General features: G+C 39.6%; 1 protein-coding gene across 1 annotated transcript in view; it reads right to left on the bottom strand.

Moving 5' to 3' along the window:
* The window catches only part of LOC138481513 (cadherin-9-like), a 1,092,027-nt gene that overhangs the window by 326,077 nt on the left and 741,990 nt on the right, over positions 1-23,960 (bottom strand). The window contains exon 4 of the mRNA XM_069613698.1: positions 14,447-14,566. Within this exon, the coding sequence (XP_069469799.1) occupies positions 14,447-14,566 (120 nt within the window). The remainder of the gene's footprint in view (positions 1-14,446; positions 14,567-23,960) is intronic.

The following is a 23,960-nucleotide window of genomic DNA, read 5'->3' as shown; positions in this document are numbered from 1 at the left end:
TCAGAAACCTTGAGTCAGTGTTTGTTTGAATCATAGTAATTGCTGTCCTTTTTGTAACTATTGATACTGTTCACTTGATCTTGAGATACGTCTGGCTCCTCAGCCATTGCTACCACTTTACTGTGTAGTACAGGCTTGTACCAAAGGTGAATTTGTACTGTCACTTGTAGTCTTAATTGTGTGTGGTGTCCCCAAAGGGTACTGCATATAATTCTACCTAACAGGCATTACTGCCGAAGGCTATACGCCAGTGTGGCCTCTGTCTTAATGTGCAAGTCGATCTCCATGTCTCGACAATGCACTTACCTATTGATACACAGTGAGGGGTTGGAGCCGGCCGTCTGCATGACGTGCGGCCCAGATCCCACACTTTGTATATAGTAACCATGACACTGGACCGCATGCGCGCTGGTGTCATGTTGCATAGACCCCATCTTGGTGTGGGATAACTCTGTGAATAAACGCACAGCGTACGGCGGAAGTGTGGCAGCTTTATTCTTCAACTAGTTATCTTACTGTTGAATATGTAAATCAGATGATTGATAGCCACAGATGTGTGGCAGCTCTACTCTACAACGGATTGTCATACTGTTGAACCCTATTGACACCCAAACCCCAAAGGGGAGCAAATCACTGGTCTATGTGACAACTCATTCTACCAAAGTCACAAAATTAAAAAGATTATACAGAGAAATTGGCGAAAGCTCCAAAAGGATCCTGAATTACAGTCACTCTTTCAGCAACCACCTACCTTTGCATATAGAAACAACAAAGCATTATGCAACAGCCTAATAAAAGTGGAGGTTCCAACCATCCAAACACATAAGATCCAACACAAGGGAACGCAACCCTGACACAACTGTCAACATTGTAGCAATATAATACTGGGCAATACCATCACACACCTCCACTCAGGAAAACCCATCTGGCTGAAGCATTCTTGTACATGCGACTCATTGAATATATAGTATATGCATTGAAATGCCTGTGTGCTTATTACTACGTGGCATGACAATAAGGAAAGCCAAGACGAGATGGACAGAGCACAAGTCAAATATTCACACGAAAAATTTGAACTCACCTGTAGCCATGCATTTTGTGGAAGTGAGACATTCAGTTGCACAAAAGAAATGCGTTATTTTGGAACAGATCAAATTGGGCAACAGAGGAGGAGATGTTCACAAGAGATTACTACAAAGAGAAATCAGATAAATCGTCCTTCTTGACTCCCTTAGCCTGAGGGGTATAAATTGTGATTTTGACCTTATGTGCTTTGTATAATCTCCATGTTTCACACAAGGGGTCACGAAGTTCTGAAATATTAGATTGTGAGTAGGTGTATGCCTACGAGAATGAACTAAGGATGACACCATGTACTTGGGTAGAATTAACCCAGCAACAGAGACTGTGAGCGGGACGGTACCCGAGAGATCAGGTACAGCTTTGTCCAGATACAAACCCACCTATGGGTGAAGACCCTTACCGCAAAAATGCTAGGCACAGAGATATAGCTCCACTCACCAGAGTAGCCCCCATGTTATGGAAAGTTAGCTCTATCTTTAATCCTCCAATTTCAGACTATACAGATCCTTAGACATTTGATTCTGCCCGCAGCCCTATGAGCCCGTTTCCTTACTGTAACCTCCTGTACCATTTCTTCTCTATGCCTCATGATAGGCCAGTTGGCCATACAGTATTTTCCCATACTAGATGCAGGAGTAGGTCACCGTGCAGATTTACCTCTGCGACTTTGCCCTATTTCTTGCTCGCCTTGATTCTTTTTACTTCCCCTTTTAAGTGCCTAAGCCCTGGGCAACCCACCTCGAGCACTAGCAAGAACAGCACATTTTAGATAAATAAACACTAAAAATACAACCTATAATGTCCATACAAACTACGGGCACTGACTACCTTTTAAGTATTTTTGAAGTCATGCATTAACCATCTCAGGTTATGGCTATAAATCATCTGATTTACATGTTCAACACTATGGCAATCCGTTGTAGAGTAGAGTTGCCACACATCCGTATCTATCAATCATCTGATTTACATATTCAACAGTATGATAACTAGTTGAAGAATAGAGCTGCCACAATTTCATACACTGTTCGTTTATTGACAGCATTATCCCACACCAAGATGGTGTCTACGCAATGTGGCACCGGCGCGCGTAAGCACCGGTTTCATGGTTACTATATGCACAGCGAGGGTACGGGCTGCGCATCATGCAGATGGCCGGCTCCGACCCCTCACTGTGTTTCATTAGGTAAGTGTATCGTCCAGAAATGGAGATCGACTTGCACATTAAGACAGAGGCCACGCTGCCACATAGCCTTCGGCGGGTAACGCTGCAGCAACTTTCTGAGTACATGTACATTTACTTCATTTTGCGGTTCCACATACTTTGGAACACCATGCATCCACACTTGGATGCATGGATTGATGGTAACTAGCTTGCTGAGACTTATGTACACAGATGTACTATTAGAAATACGGACTATACGTCCTTTATATAATATAGTCTTGGTGGTATTTTACATTATATGAGCCCCTTATATAACGTCCATATACGAGTTCCTAGTCACACGGCACTTGAATTAGATCCAAAATTACTTCTGCAAATCGCAGGGGGACCGGATATATCCAATCCCTGTATCTAGCACTTAGAAACGCCTACACCTTGATTTCTCTTATTCTAACTAGAAAATGCAGCATTATAGCAGCTGGACTGCATTCTTGTTGCCCGGCATTTGATGAATTGACTCAAGTTGGGTAAGTAACTTACTTTCCCATTGTAATATCATCATCTCCTCAAAGTAATTTTTATCTATGCATAGTGACGCACATCTCTTGTTAAACAGGCAGGATTCCACTACATCTTCCGGCCCAAATTCGTAGTTATTCAAGGTCAGTACCCTTAAGACCATTGAATGCATGTGCATTGAACTACTCCAGAATGGTTGGACTAAACTAGTCTACTTATTATCCTTTAGGCGACACAAGAATATAAAGGTCACACCATGACATTTTATGAAACAATGACCTCCCAGGCCCTGAAGATGGATTCATTTGAATCCAAAACGCATCAGCATTATTGATCTAAGAGGAGCCTGTTGGACAATCCTAGTTTATAGAAATACACAAAAAACAAAATTGTGTGATAACAGTAACACAAAGTTCAATTGACATATTATACTGATGTATTTTGATCTATGTTAATCAAATTGCTCTGATGTATTCTAGATGATATGTATTGATTTATTGATTGATTTTGGGTGGATTCTACAAATATTAATATACATTTTGATATTAATTATCTAAGAATAACCATTCCTGACTTATTTCTCGCTTATGTGGATATTTTTGACACATTTTTGCAGACCGAAATCGTTCCAAATCCTTTCATTTGACTAAGTGACAAAAACATGATTTTTTAAATCATTTACTGAACTGGTCTATTAGGAGAAGCCCTTGTGTTTGTATTTTTCCATACTTAGACCGTAAGATGTTTGGGATTTTATGTCCCCCGAGGAGTGCATCTTAGGGTTACCAATTGGCAACAACCGATTTTTTTTTGTGTAGTCTCTTTTTGCCTCGAGTGGCCTTGAGACATTCCCTATTGCTCCTGCAGCAACTTTATACATTTATAAGTTACTTAACTATGTCTGAAAATCTATCTTGAATCTTAGTTATATTGTTGTGCCCCTCAAACACACCCTCTCTTTGTCCTCCAAAGAGAGCCAGCCAGTCAATCACCTATGGGTGCATTCCTGTAAGCTATGGGACTAATCACAGGGAGCTTTGGGCACATTCCTTGCTTCCTGCCCTGTCAGAAACAAACTGGAGCCAGAGGCGGGCTTCACCAGAAAACCCCTGCAAAAACAAAATGAACATAGGGACCAAACCTGGTTAGGCGCGCTGAGTTTAACTTAAGAAGGACCTTTGCAACAAGAAATGGTGAAAAAAGAAGACCAGGGACATTTTGACAAAATGGGCACCCATGGGTGCTATACTGCAGCTGCGAAAGCAGCCTGCGGTAAAAACACACAATGGTAGGAAAAGTAAACCACTACCGCCAGCTATTAATTGTAGAAATGGTAACATAAACATGTTACACTAGAAGTTAGACAAAGGGGATACTAAGTAACCCCTCCAGCACCCCTATTATAAGATAGTGTGTGCTGGGTCTATAAAGAGGAAAATGTAGGTAAAGTCAATTTCACTTTACTACTCTTGGAAACAGTAGTTATCCAAGAGATGGTATTTAAACCTTAGCAGAAATCCAAAGGATATCTCGGTGACACTGCACTGAGGGTGCTGTGTGTCACAATGTAAAAAGATGATGCCTATGGATTTTGTCAGACTCCAAAACCAAAAGAAACACAGTGTTCAAATAAAATAAAAATGCATGAGCGAGTGTGAAAAAGGTCTCACTGTCTCCAGTATAAAAATCAAAAGTCCTAAAATCCAGCAAAAGAGCTGGGGGTCTCTAAGGTAGAAGTGAATTAGCGCATTTCTGAGAATTCTCCCTAACAGTTAGAACATGTCAGGTTCACAGGTTTAACATTACAAGTCTATCGTGCAAAGGAGTTTGTGTCGGAAAGAAGGAAAGAAGGAAAAATTTGAATATCCTACAGGATATGATGGGGAAGGTTTGTGAAATGGATGAGAATGACCGGGATGAAGAACAGAACAAAGGGGATCGTGTGGATGATAGTGTTCTGTCATAGTAGAGTGGGTGTTCGGAAGATGACAATCAGGGGGATGGAATTTGTAGGGTTTGTGGGGCAAACAGAAATGACTGGGATTAGTAGTGTGAAGTGAAAAGGGGTAATTGTGGGAATGGCAGTGTTTTGTCTGAACAGAAGGGGAGTGAAGGAAATAGTCACCCGAGGGTCTTGGAAAAGAAAGACCAGGTGTATGCGGGTATTGCACGGGACTAGAGGGCTTTTGGGAGAGACAGTGTCTGAATGTGACAGGGTATGATCTCCTAGGGAACAGGTTATATACACAGGGGTCGGTGGATTGGGGTAAGTGAGATTCAATGGGAAGGAGGGCAGATGTGGCACAGCCCATAAAGGTCTCAGGATATCACTCTCCTCATCTTCTCCCCTGGTAACATACTGCGTATCAACCTGGGGCATTTCCCTGAGCATAACCCCGGGAACCCCCATCCGAGTAATCCACCCTTGCTCGTGCACCCCCAGTGTTGGTATCTGGGAGTGCCAGCCCTCCCCATGCCACCTGAATAAGGGTTTCCCAAAGTCTACTTGGGAGAACACCCTCAGGTTTCTCACACAAGACTGATTTACTTTGTATTGAAAAACAAAATAAAAAATCTAAATACTTTTTGGTGCAAATATAAGGTGGAATTGTGTTTGCAAAGTTTTATTTGAAAAATAAGAAGTGGTTTAAAATGGAGTCACAGTTGGTCACAGTACAGTGAAAATGTTCATCACCTGTAATGTTATCATGCATTTATTGCAGCTGGGAAGAAGCACAGATGTTTGTGCAATGAAATATATGCTTAAAGAAATGTATTCTATTAATTAGGAACCATGTGAAGTGCAAATCCCTTTCTAGCAATGTTCAGGCAAAATCAGGTGTAATGTGGGATGGAATGGGGTCTTCGGCTAAGTATGTGTTACTCAAGAATGGCAAATCTCCAACCCAGAAATATAAAGAGACTGAAAGCATGATGTGTAGGTCCCTTTAAAACTTCATGCATCTGGATTGAAAGCAATACATTACCTGTGAATTTCAAACTTACATGAGCCAATGCAAACAAGTTACCTTTTGCTTGTACATGGCTTAACACATAGCCCCATGCTAGGTAGTCATTGGCCCTCATTTTAAGTTTGTTGGTCCGGATAAAAGTGCTGGTAGCAACAGCGCCTTTTCTGGACCGGCAAACTGCAAGTGTGCCTGTAGGGACAATGAACTACTGGCTTTTATCATTCTTACTGAGCAAACATGTTTTCAAATGCATTATTTGAAACATACTTTATTGAAAGCACGCCCATGGAGAGAACATGAAGAGTTTGCTCTGCCTACTAAAGAATAGTGTTGTGTGAGTGTCGGCCACTTTTTCATTGGTGTCTGGATGGATTGTATGCCTCAGTTCAACCCTAGTGACTGAGGGAGGAGGGCATTTGAGGGCAAGCCAGAGAAAATGTAGCTAACGTATACCAGGTAAAATGCATTATAGCACAATTGATCTGTAAAATAAAACGATGAAAGGGCTCTGTTAGCTTTGTACAGTGAACGTGTCATTGTGAGTTCAGGAAAGTTTGAGAAAAGGTATTTACCATACTAGATCCAATAATGTGCTGCCACTGTTCATTGCACATGCTTCAATTTACCTTTTGATGGCCCATTCTTGTGTGTCCTACAGAATTCCATTGAGTGTTAATTAATTTTCTTGAGATTGTATCTTTTAATCATGGCTACATGTTCACCCATTACGTTCCTGACTTTGGTAGTGTCATTTTGGGTGAGATCAATAAGTGATTTTTTGAATATGTCATTCTGGTCTTTCCTTAACATATTCAGCTCCTCATTGAATGTAGTGGTATTAGAGTGTGTAGCATTTTATTGTTTAGGCCTGTATGTACCTTTATCTACGTGCTTGTGACGTCTACTATGGAAACAGAGAGACATTTATTTAATTTTCCACTATTTTCTTATTTACCATAACAAAACCTGTATGAAGAAATCATTTCAGGATAAGACACGTGTGAGGCCTCTATTTCATCTTGGAGTATACAAATATCTTTGCTTTGGTATCAGCCTGAAGTCTTCCATTGAGATATTGAATTCAATGTCACTACAGAATTTCATTAAGTTTATTGTCTTCTTGATTTTCAGGAAGAGGTGGCTCTTTAACTCACCAATATTCATCTAAGGCTGCACGTTCACATGGTTATATACATTAATGTTGTATAGGAACATTGAAGTCACTTATTGGAATGATGACCTAATTCAGGTACCCCAACTGTAACTCTTTCAGGCAAGACCAAACATGCTTCAAAATGTAGCTATTCTCATTACCGGGTGGAATGTGAGCCATGAGAAAGATATTTACCATGTACCACTCTGTGATGGCTACAATTACTTTGTACCCTCCATAAAGAGATACAATTATTGTGAGCTCTCGTTTAGAGGAAGCCTTTTAGTTTCTTTTGTTGCTGACATTGAAAAGACAGTAAAATCAGAACGATAACTTTGATGAGTTGTCCCCATGCAGATGCATGTCTACAAAACTAAACAAGAATTAGGTTAAAGCCATATAAAATGCCTTTGCTGCATGACAGTTTGGACATTTTCACTCCTTGTAAAGTGTCATTTGGGTTTGCTCTTTCCAAGCTTTATTGGATGACATTTACAAGTGTTTGGGCTGCATCTTTTAAAATGTCTGCAGATATAAGCCCTTATGTTTGTAGATAGAGTTGGACATTTACAAGTACCAGGGATGTATCTTTTAGAATGTCTGCAGTTATAAGTCCCTATGTTTGAAGACAGAGTGGATGTAATCAGTGTTGTCATGAAATGGAGATATTTCCAAACTGATGACGTTTCTGATCCTCTGACAGTACATTCAAATTAAGGATACCCTCTCTGCACTGTGAGATGAACCTGATACATATGGCCAAAGATTATGTTTGAGGTGGTCTGATGGGTGTGGTCTGAGGTATAAACACGCCTTTACTAATGAGTAGCCATTTTAAACATGTTTACACATTTCAAAATGAAACAAGAAACATCTCTTTAGAAAACAAACCTAAGGGACAGAGTCCAATATTTCCAGAAGCCATGTCTTGTTTATCCACTTGACATCACCTGTCTGCACTAAAGAACACACATATATTGGAATAAATAAACAAATGAAGAGCTGAGCTACACAAATGCTTGAATTGTAATTCAATATCTGTACCACAGATCTCGTATGAATAGTCCTAGATGAACATTATAGTCATAACACTGAATCAACTGAACTTCAGGGGATACAGACAATTTCATGAAGTTCTACAGAGTTCAATCTTGTGGCCAAAAAACAGGCACATGCAGTTGTAGTTGGTTTTCAGTCCTAGGCAGCTTTCAAAGAGGCATGAGGTTGTTGCTTTAGGTTGTTGCTGGCTGGGGGCAAGCCAAAAACTAACCTGTCACCTCCAGATAAGAATATAAAAATTGGTAAGATAGTACTGAAATATAAAAATTGACTCAATCAGCATGTTAGACTCCCTTAGAGAAAAAAAACTCTGGTAAATTCTGGTGTATTGTTAACTCCAGGAAATGTCTGGAGATGGCAGTACAAGTAAATTCAGTGGCAGAAGACAAATGGATTTCTCATTTCGAGAGTGTATACTCTATTGGTAGTGGAACACTTGAGGAGGATCTAAGGAAAAATGGGGTGGCTCTGGAGAGATTTGATTTGAGATGATCCTAGAATATAAAAAGGGAGCAAGGCCAAATACACTCTCAAAAAGTTATTTAAGGTGAATCCAAGTGGCTGGGCCTTTATTCTATCTATCTTGTTACGGGATATAAAGCAAAAAGATCAATTTTCAACATCCTAGATAATTTCCCACATAATCCCTATTTACAAACAAGGTCTACACTGGGATCCTAAAAACTACTGAGCAATCTCAATTATTGACGCAGATAGTAAAATCTTTGCAGCAATTTTGCTTAAACATCTGGAGGATTGGGTGGTAGATTCCGGATGACTTTGTCGCAAGGCAAACTGGCTTTAGAAAATCCCAGGGAACGGAGATCAACAGGGTTATTTTGAATCTCTGTCAACAGCTTACAGTAGAGGGAAAGTATAAGGGAATTTTTTTTAGCATCCATAAACCTTAGTCAGGCCTTTGATATGGTGAGTCAAAACAAACTGTGTGCTAAACTGACTGATTGGGGGATTCCACCTGGTCTGCTGAAAGTGATCATGAGACTACACGAATCAACTGTATTCCAGTTGAGGCTGTATCTAGAGGGGGATTTGACTAGGGAAATTCCAGTATGCAATGGTTTGAGTCAGGGGTGTATGTTAGCCCCCTGACTCTTTAACCTATATGTTTCAGACATTTGTGAAAATATTAATTTGGGGTCCTTTGTACCCCCTAAACTGGGCAATCTGTTTTGCATTGCATAAGCGGAGGACTTTTTGCTAATAGATTGTACCCCAATAGGCCTCCAAAAGTTAACACTGTTTGAAAAATATGTACATGAAAACTGTTTCAAAAGTGACAATAATAAGACAAAGAGCCTGACCTTTTCTATAGGCAGGGAAAACCAAAGGAAAAATGGTATCTGGGTGGACAGAGTTTGGAAAAGCTAACAAAATTAAAATATTTGGGCTTCCTTAACACCGTATGCCAAATAAGGCTAGAGTTACTCATCTCCCAGATGATGTGCTTAAGAAAAACATTCTGCAAATTCTCCATGGTTCCTTTAGTTAAATTCTATGTTGGGACTGTAATCCCTAAACGTACTTATGGAATTGAAATCTGCCCCATTTGGGTGGAAGCTATTTTAGTCAAAATGGAGAGTTGTTATGGCGCAGTGTTTTGGGGATTCCAAACTCTGTGCCAAGGTAAGCTATCCAGTTTGACTTGGTGTTAGGAAGAAATATTGGTGTGGTGAAGTGGAAACAATTGTCACTGTTTCGTAAGCTTTCAAATTCTGGTCTAAATTCTTCATATTACGATCTTGGCCGGTTGATGAAGGAGGGACACATTATCTTTATAAGTATTTGAGAGGCAGTATGTACTAATGCTGCATGCCCTGGGCATTTGAGGCTCGGGCCTCATACAAAAAAAAACCTTAACATGGTTAAGTGATCTATAAAGCTGCTTGAGGGGGCTAATTTAACAGATACAAAAATGTTAACCCTATCTTCTTCATGAACACAAATGTGTGGTTGTTCTGGAACAATATATGACACTCTTTCCCTGCCAAACAGAGAGGCAAGACTTTGTTCGTTTTCGTTGGAATCTCTGTATGAAACTAGCAATACTAGTTTGCCATGAGAAATTGGCAAGGAGAATTAGTTTGTGTTGTTTCTGTAAGGATAGTGAATCTATTGAATCCTTGAACCATGGTATAATATTGTATCCAGCTGTGAAAAAAAGTTGTAATCTACATTTTTCCAAGTGTGTGAGTAAAATGGAGTTGTTTGATGCAGAGGTATTTTGGACAACATGTCTGAGGGGTTCACTGACCTCTTATGCTATTGCCACTGTGGGGTTCTTAAATTCATTGGGTATCTATGATGATCTGTGATAAATTGTCTTATGTTTTAATAAGTGGCCTGTTATGATGATTGAAAGTCTTGTGTTTTTTTTACATGGTATATGAATTGATGGATAATAATGTAATTTTGTATGATGACTTATTATGCTGTAAAGTGTTAAATCATTATGTGATTTATATGTCTATATATGCTGTTTTCTTTTTACAATTTTGTTAAGGTTGAGTTTCGACTATAAACAAATGTAAAAAATATCAATAAAAAATACTAAATTTATAATCAATTTCTCCTCTAAACATGTTTTTATTAAAATCCATAGACAAGCAAAGTGATAAATGAGTGGTATATGGTTACCCTTAATGTAATCAACCCTGATATCATGTTAGTTTCCACCACCCCAAGAGTGTTGATCCTAGATGGGACAAACTATGTACAAACACATAGTACATATTTTGCAATCTCAGGTACAGACATCCAACAAAATCAGCAAGTGTGTTTATCCTTTGATAGGCCACGCCTGGCTCTTATTACCACAAGGGTGTTAACTAAGTTAAACTTTACTCGCATATATTCTGTCGAGCGGTAAGTGTTTGAAAACTCCTTTAGGTATAGGGTGATTCGTTCAAGGAGAGAATAATGTGTCAAATAATTTGCTCTGCTAGATTTAGTATACAAATGTAGCCAGTTCTGCATTCTATCCAGAAAGGATATGCCCTCCTTCAGTAACAATTTTAATCTTGCAGAGGGAATACTACATATAACAAAATGTAACCTAGGGCTTCAGGTGGTGGCTTCCCCAACTATCCCAGCAATTGAAACTTGAATGGCAGAGTGTTTATGTGGAAACTAGAGTCTGGACCTGAGTCTGTCTCTTCTTTCTTTTCCTTCTAGGTGGGTGTTACCCTTTAAAATCCCCAGTCCTAGTGGAACGGGTGGAGTGTGGCAGAGTGTTTTTGTGGATACCAGAGTCTGTACCTGAGTCTGACTTTTCTTTTCTATTCCCTCCTGGTGGGTATTACCCTTTAAACACCCCAGTCCTAGCGGAGCAGGCGGAGTGTGGCAGAGGGAATACTACATATAACAAAATGTAACCTATGGCTTCAGGTGGTGGCTTCCCCTACTATCACAGCAATTGAAACTTGAATGGCAGAGTGTTTTTGTGGATACCAGAGTCTGTACCTGAGTCTGTCTCTTCTTTCTACTCCCTCCAGGTGGGTGTTACCCTTTAAATACCCAAGTCGTAGAGGAACATGCAGAGTGTGGCAGAGTCTTTTTGTGTTTCTGTGGGTCGTGGGAGTGGTCTGCAATAGACACTGGACATTTCAAGACAAGACACGCTTCCCTGTCAACATCCTGCTCTAAGAAGCGATTTGAACAAGCTGGACTGGATACCAACTGACACCTGTATGTGTATGTGTATGAAGCAATTGGAGAACCCATCCCAATTATGGAGCTGTCCTCTGCTTAGCGGGGGACGGTGTTTTCGTGTTCTGTGTTCTTAGTGCTCTCAGCTCCGTTAAGCACTCCTATAGTTTCTTCTCACTCCTGTGTTTTTCTTGTGTTATATCCCAAAAATATGGGAGTGGTCCGGTAACCTATAGCCCCCATCCTATAATCTCTGTAGAGCGTGAGCAGTGTTGATTGTTGGAGAGCCAGGGTACATACAAAAACTCTACCTGTGCTGCTATGCAACGGTACATATTTGGGTGACTTGCTTTTCTGTATTTTTCACATATTAATTGTCCTTAAGGAGTTATATTCACAAGCTCACAAGTCCCCTATGTGAGGGATCATGTTCGCTGTTTAGCCTTATAGTTGTAACATACCCGTCCATTGCACCCTCTGCTGTTTCTGTTCCTGTGCGGCTCGTCAGTTCAGTGCACAGTGCGTGGCTTGAGTTGAAGCTGTATAGTTTACAGCTGCTATTGCGATTTGTAATTGCAAGGTTGGCAGGGGTTGCTGTGTGAGGGATTGTGTTTGCTGTTTATCTGCCTAGCTGGATAGTTGTAACATACACGTCCTTTGCACCCGCTGCAGTTCCTGTGCAGCTCGTCAGTTCAGTTCGGTGCTGGACATGTGGCTTGAGTGGAAGCCGTATAGTTTACAGCTGCACTTGTGCCAGGGAGGAGGGGGTGGCTGGGTATGTGCAAGTAAGTCGCTTCATCTAGTCACTTTTGGTAATCGGGATACTTGTGAATTGGTATTTAGCACACTAATCAGTATACCAGTATCATCCTGTTTATCCTGTTTAAAAAACCCTATAAGAAAAAAGGTGTGTTCAGCCTATTGTGAATAGGCCACTAAGTGACGCAGTAGTAGTGGTTGTAGGTTGTAGGTAATGTACACACCCACACATACTTCAAAGTGGTGTTGCAGTAGATTTAAGTGTTTGAGTGTAGCTTATCCCTTAATTTGTCTTGTGTAATTGCTGCTTCTTACATAAGTACACTCACATATTATTCAGACCTATAGATAGTCATTTATTAGACTATTAGAAGTGTCTACCTATGAGTGAGATGAAGGGTGAAGTGAGCCCGAACAAGGTAGGCGGATATGCCTTCCGAAAATTATCAGCAACGCTAAGTCATCCGGCATAGCATGTAAACAGTTGACAGAATACTTTCCTAAAAAAACATGCCCCAATGGGCAATTTTAAAGCATGGCCAAAAGAGAATTAGTAGTTGACTTAACTAATAAATTAGGATGTGTAAGCTCAAAATGAATAGACAATGTCATGTTTGGCACTAATAAGCATTGGCAGAGTGAGCTGAGCGACCATTATGAACCCCCGGGAACTGTGACTGGCCAACACAGTAATAAATCCATGACTTTGGTAACAATAAGTATAGATGAAACATTGACTAAACATGCATCTTGTGATAAAGTGGCAGTAATCGACTCCACCAATCTAGGGCTTGGATTGATATAAGACACTTTTCCTGTATAACAGTTATTGGAACCCATTTCGGCAGGCATAAGCATCACATCCAAAATAAGGCCTACAACTTGTCCCAATTTAAATCCAACTATTTAGCCTCAGCTCCAAAAATAAAGTTTGGTATCACCTTTGACATATATAAATAGCCTCAGTATGGCAGGATGTTTTCTATTTCTCCTTATTAAACATTTTGAAAATTATTCTTACATAATAAATATTTCAATTCATTAGGATATTCAATAGAATTCTCATCCAAATGCCAATTAAATGTTTACATTCTTTCTTTACTGGTTTCATTGTCAATACTGTTATCTTCAATATGTTAATTTCCAGGTCTGACCTCTTTAAATAGTTTAACAACGTTTTTAGGAATGTCTGGAGGCCTAATGGAGTTAAATCAAATAAAACTGTATTGTCTGAATAATCTATATGATGGATCAATATTGAACCCAACCGCAGGGATTTGCTTTTGCAGAGAATATGGTAATATTCAAATCTGATACATAAAAGTTTACTAAAAATGGAGCTAAACCACAGCCCTGATGAAGGCCACGAAAGGTATTAATAAGACAAGAAGAAGTACATTGCTGATCAAGGCAAATTTTCACTTTTGTATTTGAGTGCAGAGATCAGAATGTTTAATAAGTGACTTGGCAACCTTTCTGCTTTAATGTAAGCCACAGTTTATCTTGGTTTACCCAATCAAATGGCAATGATAGATCAATAAATGCAGTATATTTTAGGCGTTTCATTAGCTGGGGTTGCTGGGATAGAAGATATAGAATAAAACAATTTAAAGAATGTCCCACTTGTTTCTGATAACCAGGTTGAAATGTGACCAATACCCCTGATGAATATGCCCAAATCTGTAGATCCCTTAAAATCAGGATTTAAAATGTTTTACTTGAGACGTACAAACGGGAAATTGGTTTATAATGACACGGGGCCTGTAACAACAAGCATCATTTGTGTTTGAAAGCTGCCATTACTGATAACTGCCATGCACGCATGCATGTACGACAGTGATCCCTATGTATTTTCTCCCTGGATTGAATGATGTCTTGGGAACCCAGGGACCACTCGGTCTCCCAAGCCATTGTCTGCCCTGGGTGGAAATCTACAAAAACATTTTACACTCTAGCTAACTGTAAAATCAGATGAGGACATGGTCCAGTTCTTCACATTAACCTCCACACAAAACAAAATGTGGGCAAAAGTGTTTACATTTAGAAAAGAGATGAGGAAGCAAGATGTTTCACCTGAATCCGGGTCCACAGAAAAATATGGCTGTCCTTGAAGAATACTGTACACAACTCTTGCACTATTTCCATACGAAGAATCATCAGCATCTATTGCCGTCACTTGGATAACAGAAGTACCTAAAGACAAATTTGCAAAAGATAATTAGGAGGTCTGTTCAGAAAATATTAACAGAAACAGAGATAGATGCCAACATACACTACTCACTTTATGCAGTCATTGCCTTTTTAATTATATTTCCTTTAGCTACATTTTATGGTCTTGCATGGTGTGGTGTCATAATAAGTTTCACTTGATGATTTGATCCTCCTACACATGCTTAAATTGTGCTTTATAGTGATTCAGCAATACAACAATAGAGAGGTGGCACGTGTTGGGAACTCAGCTGCATGCATCCTCTTACCATATTTTAGACTAAAACAATGAAACGATCAATGTAAATGCTCACAAAATTTCTGGGTCTCATAAAGGAAAGAAGAAAATCAAAGGTGACAAGGAATACAATGTGTATGTCCAAAGAAAATCATGGTTTATTCTTCATTGGTGATAGAGTAGTTCTTTTGTGCTAGATTCTTAAAGCAATTTATACAGGCATTATACAGAGATTCCCATTTCATGTTGTAATGCTCATTCTCATGAGATAATGATCATTCTGGCAATGTATCTTCTGGGGCTCATGATTGAACTTAAGTTCCAGAAAAGTACTGTCATGTTCACTGATGGAATCAGGTTGACTCAAAGTCCAAGGAAGGGGATCATTATCATGATAATGATAATGACCCACCACTAAATTATAGGCTGAGGCGAAGCCAAAGGCCCTAAATTAGGGAAGTGTCATTATCTGAAGTGATAATGACCCCTCACAAGGCCTATATCAAATAGTGATAGTAGTAATACATGTTTAGGAGTTTTCCTGGTGAAGCAAACATGTTTACTTTATTAGTCATTAAAGTAAATAGGAAAACTGAGTAAACGAATTAAATGTGGTTTATGTTTTAGTATTTAAAAAAACAAGTTTGTCTTTATAAGTGAGGCATTCAAATTGTAAATGTGGTTACACTGAAGCAGGTTTAACATGAGCATGCCTTAGGTGTCACATACAATGGAACATCTTCTCTATAAGAAAGTGAAAACATGTTCTCATGTTTTAACTTTCTCTTTGGTGAAATAAATTGCATGTTAGAGCAAGAAAAAATCCTCCCAGAGTGGAAGTGCCTCGATGAAAGATATTGTCATTGTAAATTGCATTGTGAATAATACAGAGGGCTTTGAACTTTACTCTCTGCTTTTGAAGTAAGATTGTTTTGAGAGCAGTCAATAACAGCAATTATTGACTGCACTCTGAACATTCTGATTGCCTGAGAGGAAGTCAATAATGATGTCCATGTGCTAACATGTTTAAAACTATTTTTGATACACTTTCTATCTTCATTGTTAATTTTTCAGAAAGAAAGACTCAGTTTGTGTTATCAAAATTGGATTATATTTTTGTCTTGTGAATTTTAATTTTGTTTATTAAATGTTTATGGTAATTTTCAACCTGATATTTGTTTAGTGCATCAATTACTGTTCACAGCTACCACTACCCAGGCTTTAAATTCATTATATCTTAACTATGTTGCTTCATACTTTTATGTTTCCTGCATCCATGAACAATAATGGCTTGATAAAGTCTTAAACCAGCCAGTTACTAATTGGAAAATGAATTGTAGCTCATGATATTATGGTTTAGCTCTTTGTATGTACATTTCCAAAGGATATTATATTAGTTGGAGCTCAGTTAGATTGTGCAAAGCAGCAAGCATCCAAGAGTCTAAAACTGACAGTTCTAAGTTAACAGACCGCTGAATTAACACGGCGAGGAGCATAATATTTGGGGACTTAAAATTCTTCTGTGATCCAATCCATTTCAAACACTCCATGAGGCAATCTGAGTGGGTATCCACAGACACTTCTACATGAAAGCTGCTGCAAAGAAAAGAAGACATCCATTCCAGAGCAGTGTCTCTAATATTGAGATCAGTGAGGCAGTTGACAAGAATAGAATGGTCGACTGCATCGGAGGCAGCAGAAAGCTGCAATAATATCAAGCAGCCCTGCCCCTCTGCTGTCTACCAAACAGGTACAGTCATCCAGTGCTGCCACAAACACGAGTCTGGTCCTTCATCTTGTTCTAGAACCTGCAGGTGCTGTATCCAGTCTGCCATGAATTCCAACAAATGATTGCAGTTGTGACGCTGCCGTCCAGATTGAGTTCAATGAAGGTTGTTAAGTAAAGTGGTCACTGCTTTTCTCTTTAACTGTTCTGGAACTACAATGGAACCAAAATAACTAGTTATCAATGCACAGAGATCCAAAGCGATCAGTGTTCTTTTCTTTAAGACCTCGCCAAGCACCGATCATCTGGCAGAAACGGATACATGGTGGTCACCCATAACCTCCAGCAATGCAGATTCAGAAATAGGTTCAAAAGAGGAGAACACATTTGCTAGTGCTTTGGCCTGCAATGGAGACACTAGCAGGGTTGAGTAAATTACCACAGAGGCCAAGGATTTTAGCCAGTATTGAATCTTAGACGTTATCCACAAAATATTGGGCCATCTCATCACAAACAATCTGTAAAGGAGTTAGTATTTTACTTAATGCCGAATGGGGGTCGAGGTTTAGGTAAGAGTTCCTGTGCAATATTAAAACTAGAAAATATGTGTCTAGAGAAATAGTTGTGCTTACCCTGAGTCTGCATTTTTTTAAATAAATGCATAAATGCCGTTTATATAGACACATTTCGCCTGTATATCATAAGTCGTACTCCAAGCCCCCTCCGGCTGTCTTAATTTCCTTTTTTATGCTTCCAGAGCTCCAATGGATCACTGCTTTCTTTGCCTCTTGACAGGGGCGTTGCTAGGGGGGGGCTAAGAGGACTATAGCCCCTGATCTTTTGGTTGTAGCCCCGGATAGAATCTCAGGAGCTACAGCCAAAAGACTAGCTAGCCCCCAGTCCCAACAGTTCCGACATCAGCTTAGCCCCGGGTCTTTTCCAAACCTAGCAACTCCTCTGCCTCTTGATAAAGACAGGGGTTAAGATGGTAAACGCAACTGTGATTTTTAAATACAGCTGTGCAGGATCAACAGAGAAAATAGCAGGTTCCTTCTCTGAAAAGAAAGGGGTGGCGCTCTCTGTGTCAATTATGAGAGATGTGACTCAGAATGTGCAGCCGCACGGTTCAGTTTTAGCTTAATGCTAAAAGGGAACCCTGCGTGATCAGTCTAGGCAAAGAAAATAGGAGTGCCAACCTGGACAGGCTCAGTGGTCGAAGTGTACGAAAAGAAGTAGTAGAGCTATGTTCTCTGCTGATCTGCCCCGCTACCCACAAACCACATCCCTGCGCCCCTCGCACACACAATCCAAACCCTCCAAACAAACACACCTGCTATTTAGGAGAATATACAGTGCAGTGCACTTATGTGCAAGCTTCAACTTCTTCCTAAACTTTTATTTTAAAAACTAAACTTTCCAGAACTGTTTCTTTTTAAAATAAAAGTATAGGAATAGTGGAAATTAAAAGTAAAAAGTATGGGAGCACCGCTACCGACCGCTCCTGCCCACTTCGACCACTGGACAGGCTTGGAATGATCAAGGATACAGTCCAAGGTAAGGCCTGCTTCTTGGTAGAGGAGGAAACAAGCTCTCTCAATATAAAAAATGGCATTGCTGGAATATTCGTAATGCCCTCTACCCGCAAATAAAAATCAACCAAAATTAACAGACGAGAATAGGTCTGCAATATAGAACTGGAGGTGTAATAGACTTTCAACAAATACAGAGAGAAATCTGGGTTCCAGGAACACTTTACATGTAACAGCTCAATGGCTCCTAAGATTGTTGATTACTAGTGTAGCGTAACTGCCTGCAGGGCCCACATCATTGAGTGCAGGCATAGTATGTTAAGCCAGCAAAGTCTTGGTAATGCACACAATATCCAAACTTAAAGCCATAATTATGTTGTGTTTAATGAAACATATTTTTTACTGCCTAGTGGGTTTTCAAAAGCAAGGCCCGAATAGTGTGTTTTCCCCAGGAAACTGATACAGAGCAAGAGGTAGGGAGGCTAGCCCCGGGGCGTGCGTAGACTGCAAGTGTCTTTGGGTTACCTCAGAAACAACCCAAGTCCATTTTCAGGAGATAGGCTGACACAGTTCTGGCTAAATAGATTCCATGACCCAACCAGGTCTGTGGACCTACACAAAATATCAACAGAAGACCTCATTGCTTGAGGCCTAGGGAATTATTAAAAGTGTATCTGAACAATGACCAGTGACTCGTTTAATATAGGCGAGGAGGTGGAGGTCGAAGTAAGGAGAGTGGGACCAGGAGTATAGTGTACAATGGTGTTCAAAGGTGAGATAATAGGATCCGACAAGCCTATGGAAGGATTGTTACATGCGAGAGGAAGGCATTTCCCAGTACCTTAGAGGCCCGCGACTGACGATCAACAGTGTCTATCCTCAAATGAGATCAGCACAGAAATCTCCACAACAGATGCAAACGATTTACCAAACAAGAAAGAGGAACTACTAAAAATTTTAAAAAGAGACCCACAGTGTTATGGGTTACCAGCTCACCAGGCACAACATGCGTCTTTTATGCATAGCGGGTGCATGTGGTGGGGGAAGAAGTCTAATGTAGAACCAGCAGTGTGCAGGGAATCAATTAATAGAAGAGGGTAGCAATCAATTATGCAGTGTTAAACACAGCATGTTAAGTATAAAAAAAGGTTAAAGCACCTCTATTATCCGATTTAAATCCAACTGAATACTGCATCATTATGGCTACTAGTATAGCAACTGCACAGTAAGAATACATTAAAAAAACAGTCAAAGTTGTATCTAAGCTCCTCTATAGTCACTAAAGGAGTGAACTATGTGTTTACTCAACACTTCAGGGGTATGGCCTTCAGGTAAATACCAAGGCTGCTCGCTGTGTATGTGTAAAGCTTGGGTTCTCTAATGATGACTTCTTTAATACAGATCATATCAAGTATATCAGGTCAGGTACACTAAAGTTAAGGACAACATGCACCAGCATCCTCTGAAGGGGTCTACATCTCACCAACTGACTCACTCAGAACTCTCTCTCATACATCAACATTCTCACAGGCTGCATTCTATGTCCCTCACCCAACATTCCATACACCCTATCAAAGACAGCAGGGAACACAGGTCACTACAGTATGCCAACTACATATCTACCAAAATCTGCAGACCCAGCAGAACCTGAGTTAATACTACAGTGTCATCTGCAAATGATAAAAAGTAAAGCACAGTACAACCCAATAGTGCTATGATAAAACAGAATGCAGTGACGTAGTAAGTAGGCTAAAGCAGAGTAGTGCTAAAACTCACCCCTAGTTAATTGGGAACATTTGTGTAATTCCACTTTGCTGAATCACATGGCAGCCATATACTAATCATCAACAGAGATGTGATTATGCAGCAGCAGGGAGGAAACCCCTAACTTATCTAACAACCATAAACACTACATAAGGAAGGTCTCTTCTGATGAAAAATGATTTGGCTGCAATTAGGTTGAGATTTAGATCCTACAGCTCAGTGCCCAAAACATCTTGCAAACCCAATTGGACAGGTGCTAATATATGATTCCCCTCTACCTATTGGTTCAGTCTTGCTAGGACCTCTTTGTCAAAGATTTCAAAAGATGCATCAATGTGTGTTATCAGTCTATAACTGGCTGGGTTTACTCTGTCTCCATTCTTGATGCAAACAATTATTCTCTTGTTTTTATAATGCAGGATGGGATCATGTCCTGATCATCACATTGAAATAGGCAGAAGGTAAAACAGGTTGCCGCAATACAGTCAGCTCCTGTGAGTAACTTAGCTTTCATGAATTTAATTGCATATCATATTTCCTTTACTGATAGCACCACCAGTGCAATATTCCCCCTTTAATGGCTCCTCTTCAACAGGCTGGGAATGTTTAAGTCAAAGATTCCCTATGGACTTCATCATGTAGTTATGAAAAGTCTAAGAAAATTATCTCAGCATACCAGAGCTTCTTTTGCATTATTCATTCTTTCTTTGGGAACAAAGTTTACTTGTTCCCAGAATGTACGGGTGTCACAACATCTTGCAGCTTCTACCAGATAATGCCATGCCTCTTCCTCCAGTTTCTGTATTCTCCTTTCTAGGAATAACTTATATTTCAAACTCTTTAGCCAGGTTAAAATCTATTTGGCCTGTTTTTTTTCAATATGTTGAGCAATTCTAGTTTTGCATCCTTTTACCGCCTATGCAGTGGTCTATATTCCAAATTAAATGTTTGGCTTTTGCACATCCTTGATGGGATTTCTGAATAGCAAGATACAGTTCTTGTACATCAATATCAAAAGTCAGGAGACACTAGCTAAGGAACCAGGCAAAACTCAAAAGATATATAGACATTCAAAAGATTCACGTGGTGCTGTTGCAGAATTCTGATCCATTTCAGGGCATACCTATTTGCTGTCAAGTGACTCACCTCTAGCATCAGTCTATTACCCATTAGCATGCATGGTGGGTGTTGCAGTCATTCAGGTTGCTTGGATCCTGCACTGGATCTCATGGTCCAAGCTGGTCAACCCTGCCCGTCGTTCATTTCCACAATTCTCCTCACCACCTCTGTCCAGATCCCCCACCCCAGCATCTGGCCCCACCCCTACTCGCCTGCTGTTTTTTGTTGCAATGGTCAATGCCACCAAGTAGCTCCTTCATTCTGGGTCACCATGGAAATGGAGACGATGCCCCACCTTAAATGTCCATGCGGACATCTTGGATAAGTATATGGTTAAATCAATGGGTCGCAGCAAGCAGGCAACCCATTATCACCAATTCCATTTCTACTAGCACCCTAAGACTTTAAGCCAGGATATAAATAACAATAATGATTGTATCCTTGGGCAAGATTTGGTGGATAACATCCCGGGGATGCTCAGTAAAGGCCCAAGCACTGGGGACCTTGTTATTTTTGCTTAATTACATCCTGCTCAGAGCTATAGCTCACTGTTCAGTATTTATCACAAGAGAGTATTCCAAACATTTGTTGACAGCAGCTTTACAAAATAATACTTGTGATGATACATAACAAAAAGTGCAATATTGTGTATACTCTTCCTCCAATTCCATCATCAACAGTGTTATGTTTTATCCAGCCACCAAAAGAATAACAAACATTCAAAACTATACAACGCCATTGACATCTTTCTGACTCGGACAATACATTGGAACACATTTTCTAAAACAAACTCAATATTGTTTGTTAAAGCAACATATACGAAAGTGACTGCTTTTCACGCCAAGTAACTCAAAAGCATTTAGCTATTTGCTTTACTGATCTCATTAGCTCTACACTAGTGTGTCCTTCTGCAGCAGTCAGTCTGCATGCTAATACAAGGAATGACTCACAGAAAACAACTGTATATCTAAAACTGTAACACACAGGCTAGCTTGGATAGACATCAAGTCACTTTTGGTTTCAGACTTGTCCCAGAGGTCATGCAGCCTCATCCACAACAAATACACCATAATATCAGACTTCTACAAAACAAGACATATTGGTCGTTTATGCTCCAGATTGAATCTCCCTTTAGTTTAAATGAACATAACATTATCAAGTTTTGCTCTCAGTCATCAATCATTGAACATATATGTTTTTGTAACATGACATATGTATTTGCAAATGGTTTATGATATCGAGATTACACTTGGTTTTGTTTTTCTTTTATCTAAGTTACATAACTTTTTGTGAAACTTAGGTATTTTATTGACATTATTTTCACAATTCTAATTGGTTGAATGACATCAGATTCCACAATAACAACTGGTTCCTGTTATTTACCATTATTTTACTGCAATCTCTTCAGCATCATTGTTGAGCAATCACACGCTACCTACGGCCTGATTCACAGTACGTTTTGCTATGGGATTGTGCTATTATAAAACGCTTCTGTGAATGAGGCCCTAGTTGGTAGTGCCCTAGCCAATAGCTCTCTATGTATTCGTTTGATGTGGAATTGATTGCTGTTTCATACCACAAACCCTTTTGGGACAAGAAGCATTTTATTTTCCATAAAACTAATATGTGACAAAATAAAATCTACTTTTGTTGGTTAATATGCAACTATTTACTATAAGATATTCAAGTGTGATATAAGTGCTTAGAAACAGTTTTAGCACACATGTGTTTGCCACACACTATTGGTGGAACAATTGCAGGCTACGCACCACCCAAAGTCCTGCACATTACAAGTGTGTCATTTCCCTTTTTATTAATGCATCATTGACTTCACCTCCACACTTAACCTGACATCTCACATCTCCTCACACAATCATTCAAAGGGGAAAAATAAAATGCAATCACATCAACTTCCCGCAAACTGTCCTGCTTCCAACACTCCCCTAACAACCATTGCAATCAACAATCAGTTTTAGTTGAAATCACACCACTCTATTCACCCCACAAATGTCAGTCCTATTCACCCTACATCACCACTTGGTTCTTCATTGTACTCATGTCTCACCAGTGCAAATTAAAGCTTCTTGCCTCAAACCCATTATACCAGATCAAACACATATACTCTTTACTTGACAAGCACAGCAACTGAGTTCACTTTCTCACATCCATAGTTTACTCAAATTGAAAAACTATTTAAAAACTATCTGAAATCTGCAATAGCACTGCTCTCAGAACCAACAAAGGGAAAATCCAAAGCTGTTTGTGGTCCAGTCAACCCCTCTTCAACATAGATCCACTCAAATTTGTAAATTTTATATGCAAAATCTAAAACAAATCTAAAACAAATTTCTACACCAAAACAATAACTGAAGACAAAACTGAAAGCCAAACACTAATTCCGTCTGTCCAAAGATGCACTAATTTGCTTCAACCATCAATCATCATACATTCCATTGAACAGTCCACAAAGAAAAATCAATAAGAGCAAATCATATGACAAAACTTCCATTCCCAAAAACAAGCACAGACAATAACAAACCTCCCACCTCCCTGGCAAACAAGTGCAGCATATATTTCATTCTCTCTATATTGATTCCCTCCATTCCACCATTAGCTCCCTCACAAGCACGTCCTATAACATTGAAATCTTACCCTCATCAGTCATCCTATCCCTCATACTACCAGCTCTTCTCTCCTCCGATAGTATCATTAGCAACTCTTTCAACACTGAAATTGCGCCTCTTGTCTGAAAATAATCCAAATTTTACCAATTATCAAAAACACTACTTTGATCCTGAAATAATTGCCAACTACAGTCTAATTACTCACTTGTCTCTCACCAGCGGAAATAATAGACAGGTCCAGATAAATTCACCTATAAGAGCACATTGACTGCAACAGCTTTCTCCAATCTTATCAATAATGTATTTATTTATGTATGTATTCATATTTGTATAGCGCACAACAGCCCAAGGGCATTGTGGCGCTTGTTACAGAAAATGA

The sequence above is a fragment of the Ambystoma mexicanum genome, chromosome 5p (genome assembly GCF_040938575.1).
Source record: "Ambystoma mexicanum isolate Mex_15411 chromosome 5p, UKY_AmexF1_1, whole genome shotgun sequence".
Lineage (NCBI taxonomy): Eukaryota > Metazoa > Chordata > Amphibia > Caudata > Ambystomatidae > Ambystoma > Ambystoma mexicanum.
Note: the sequence above shows the minus strand (reverse complement) of the source record. Positions and strands in the feature narration are given on the sequence as shown.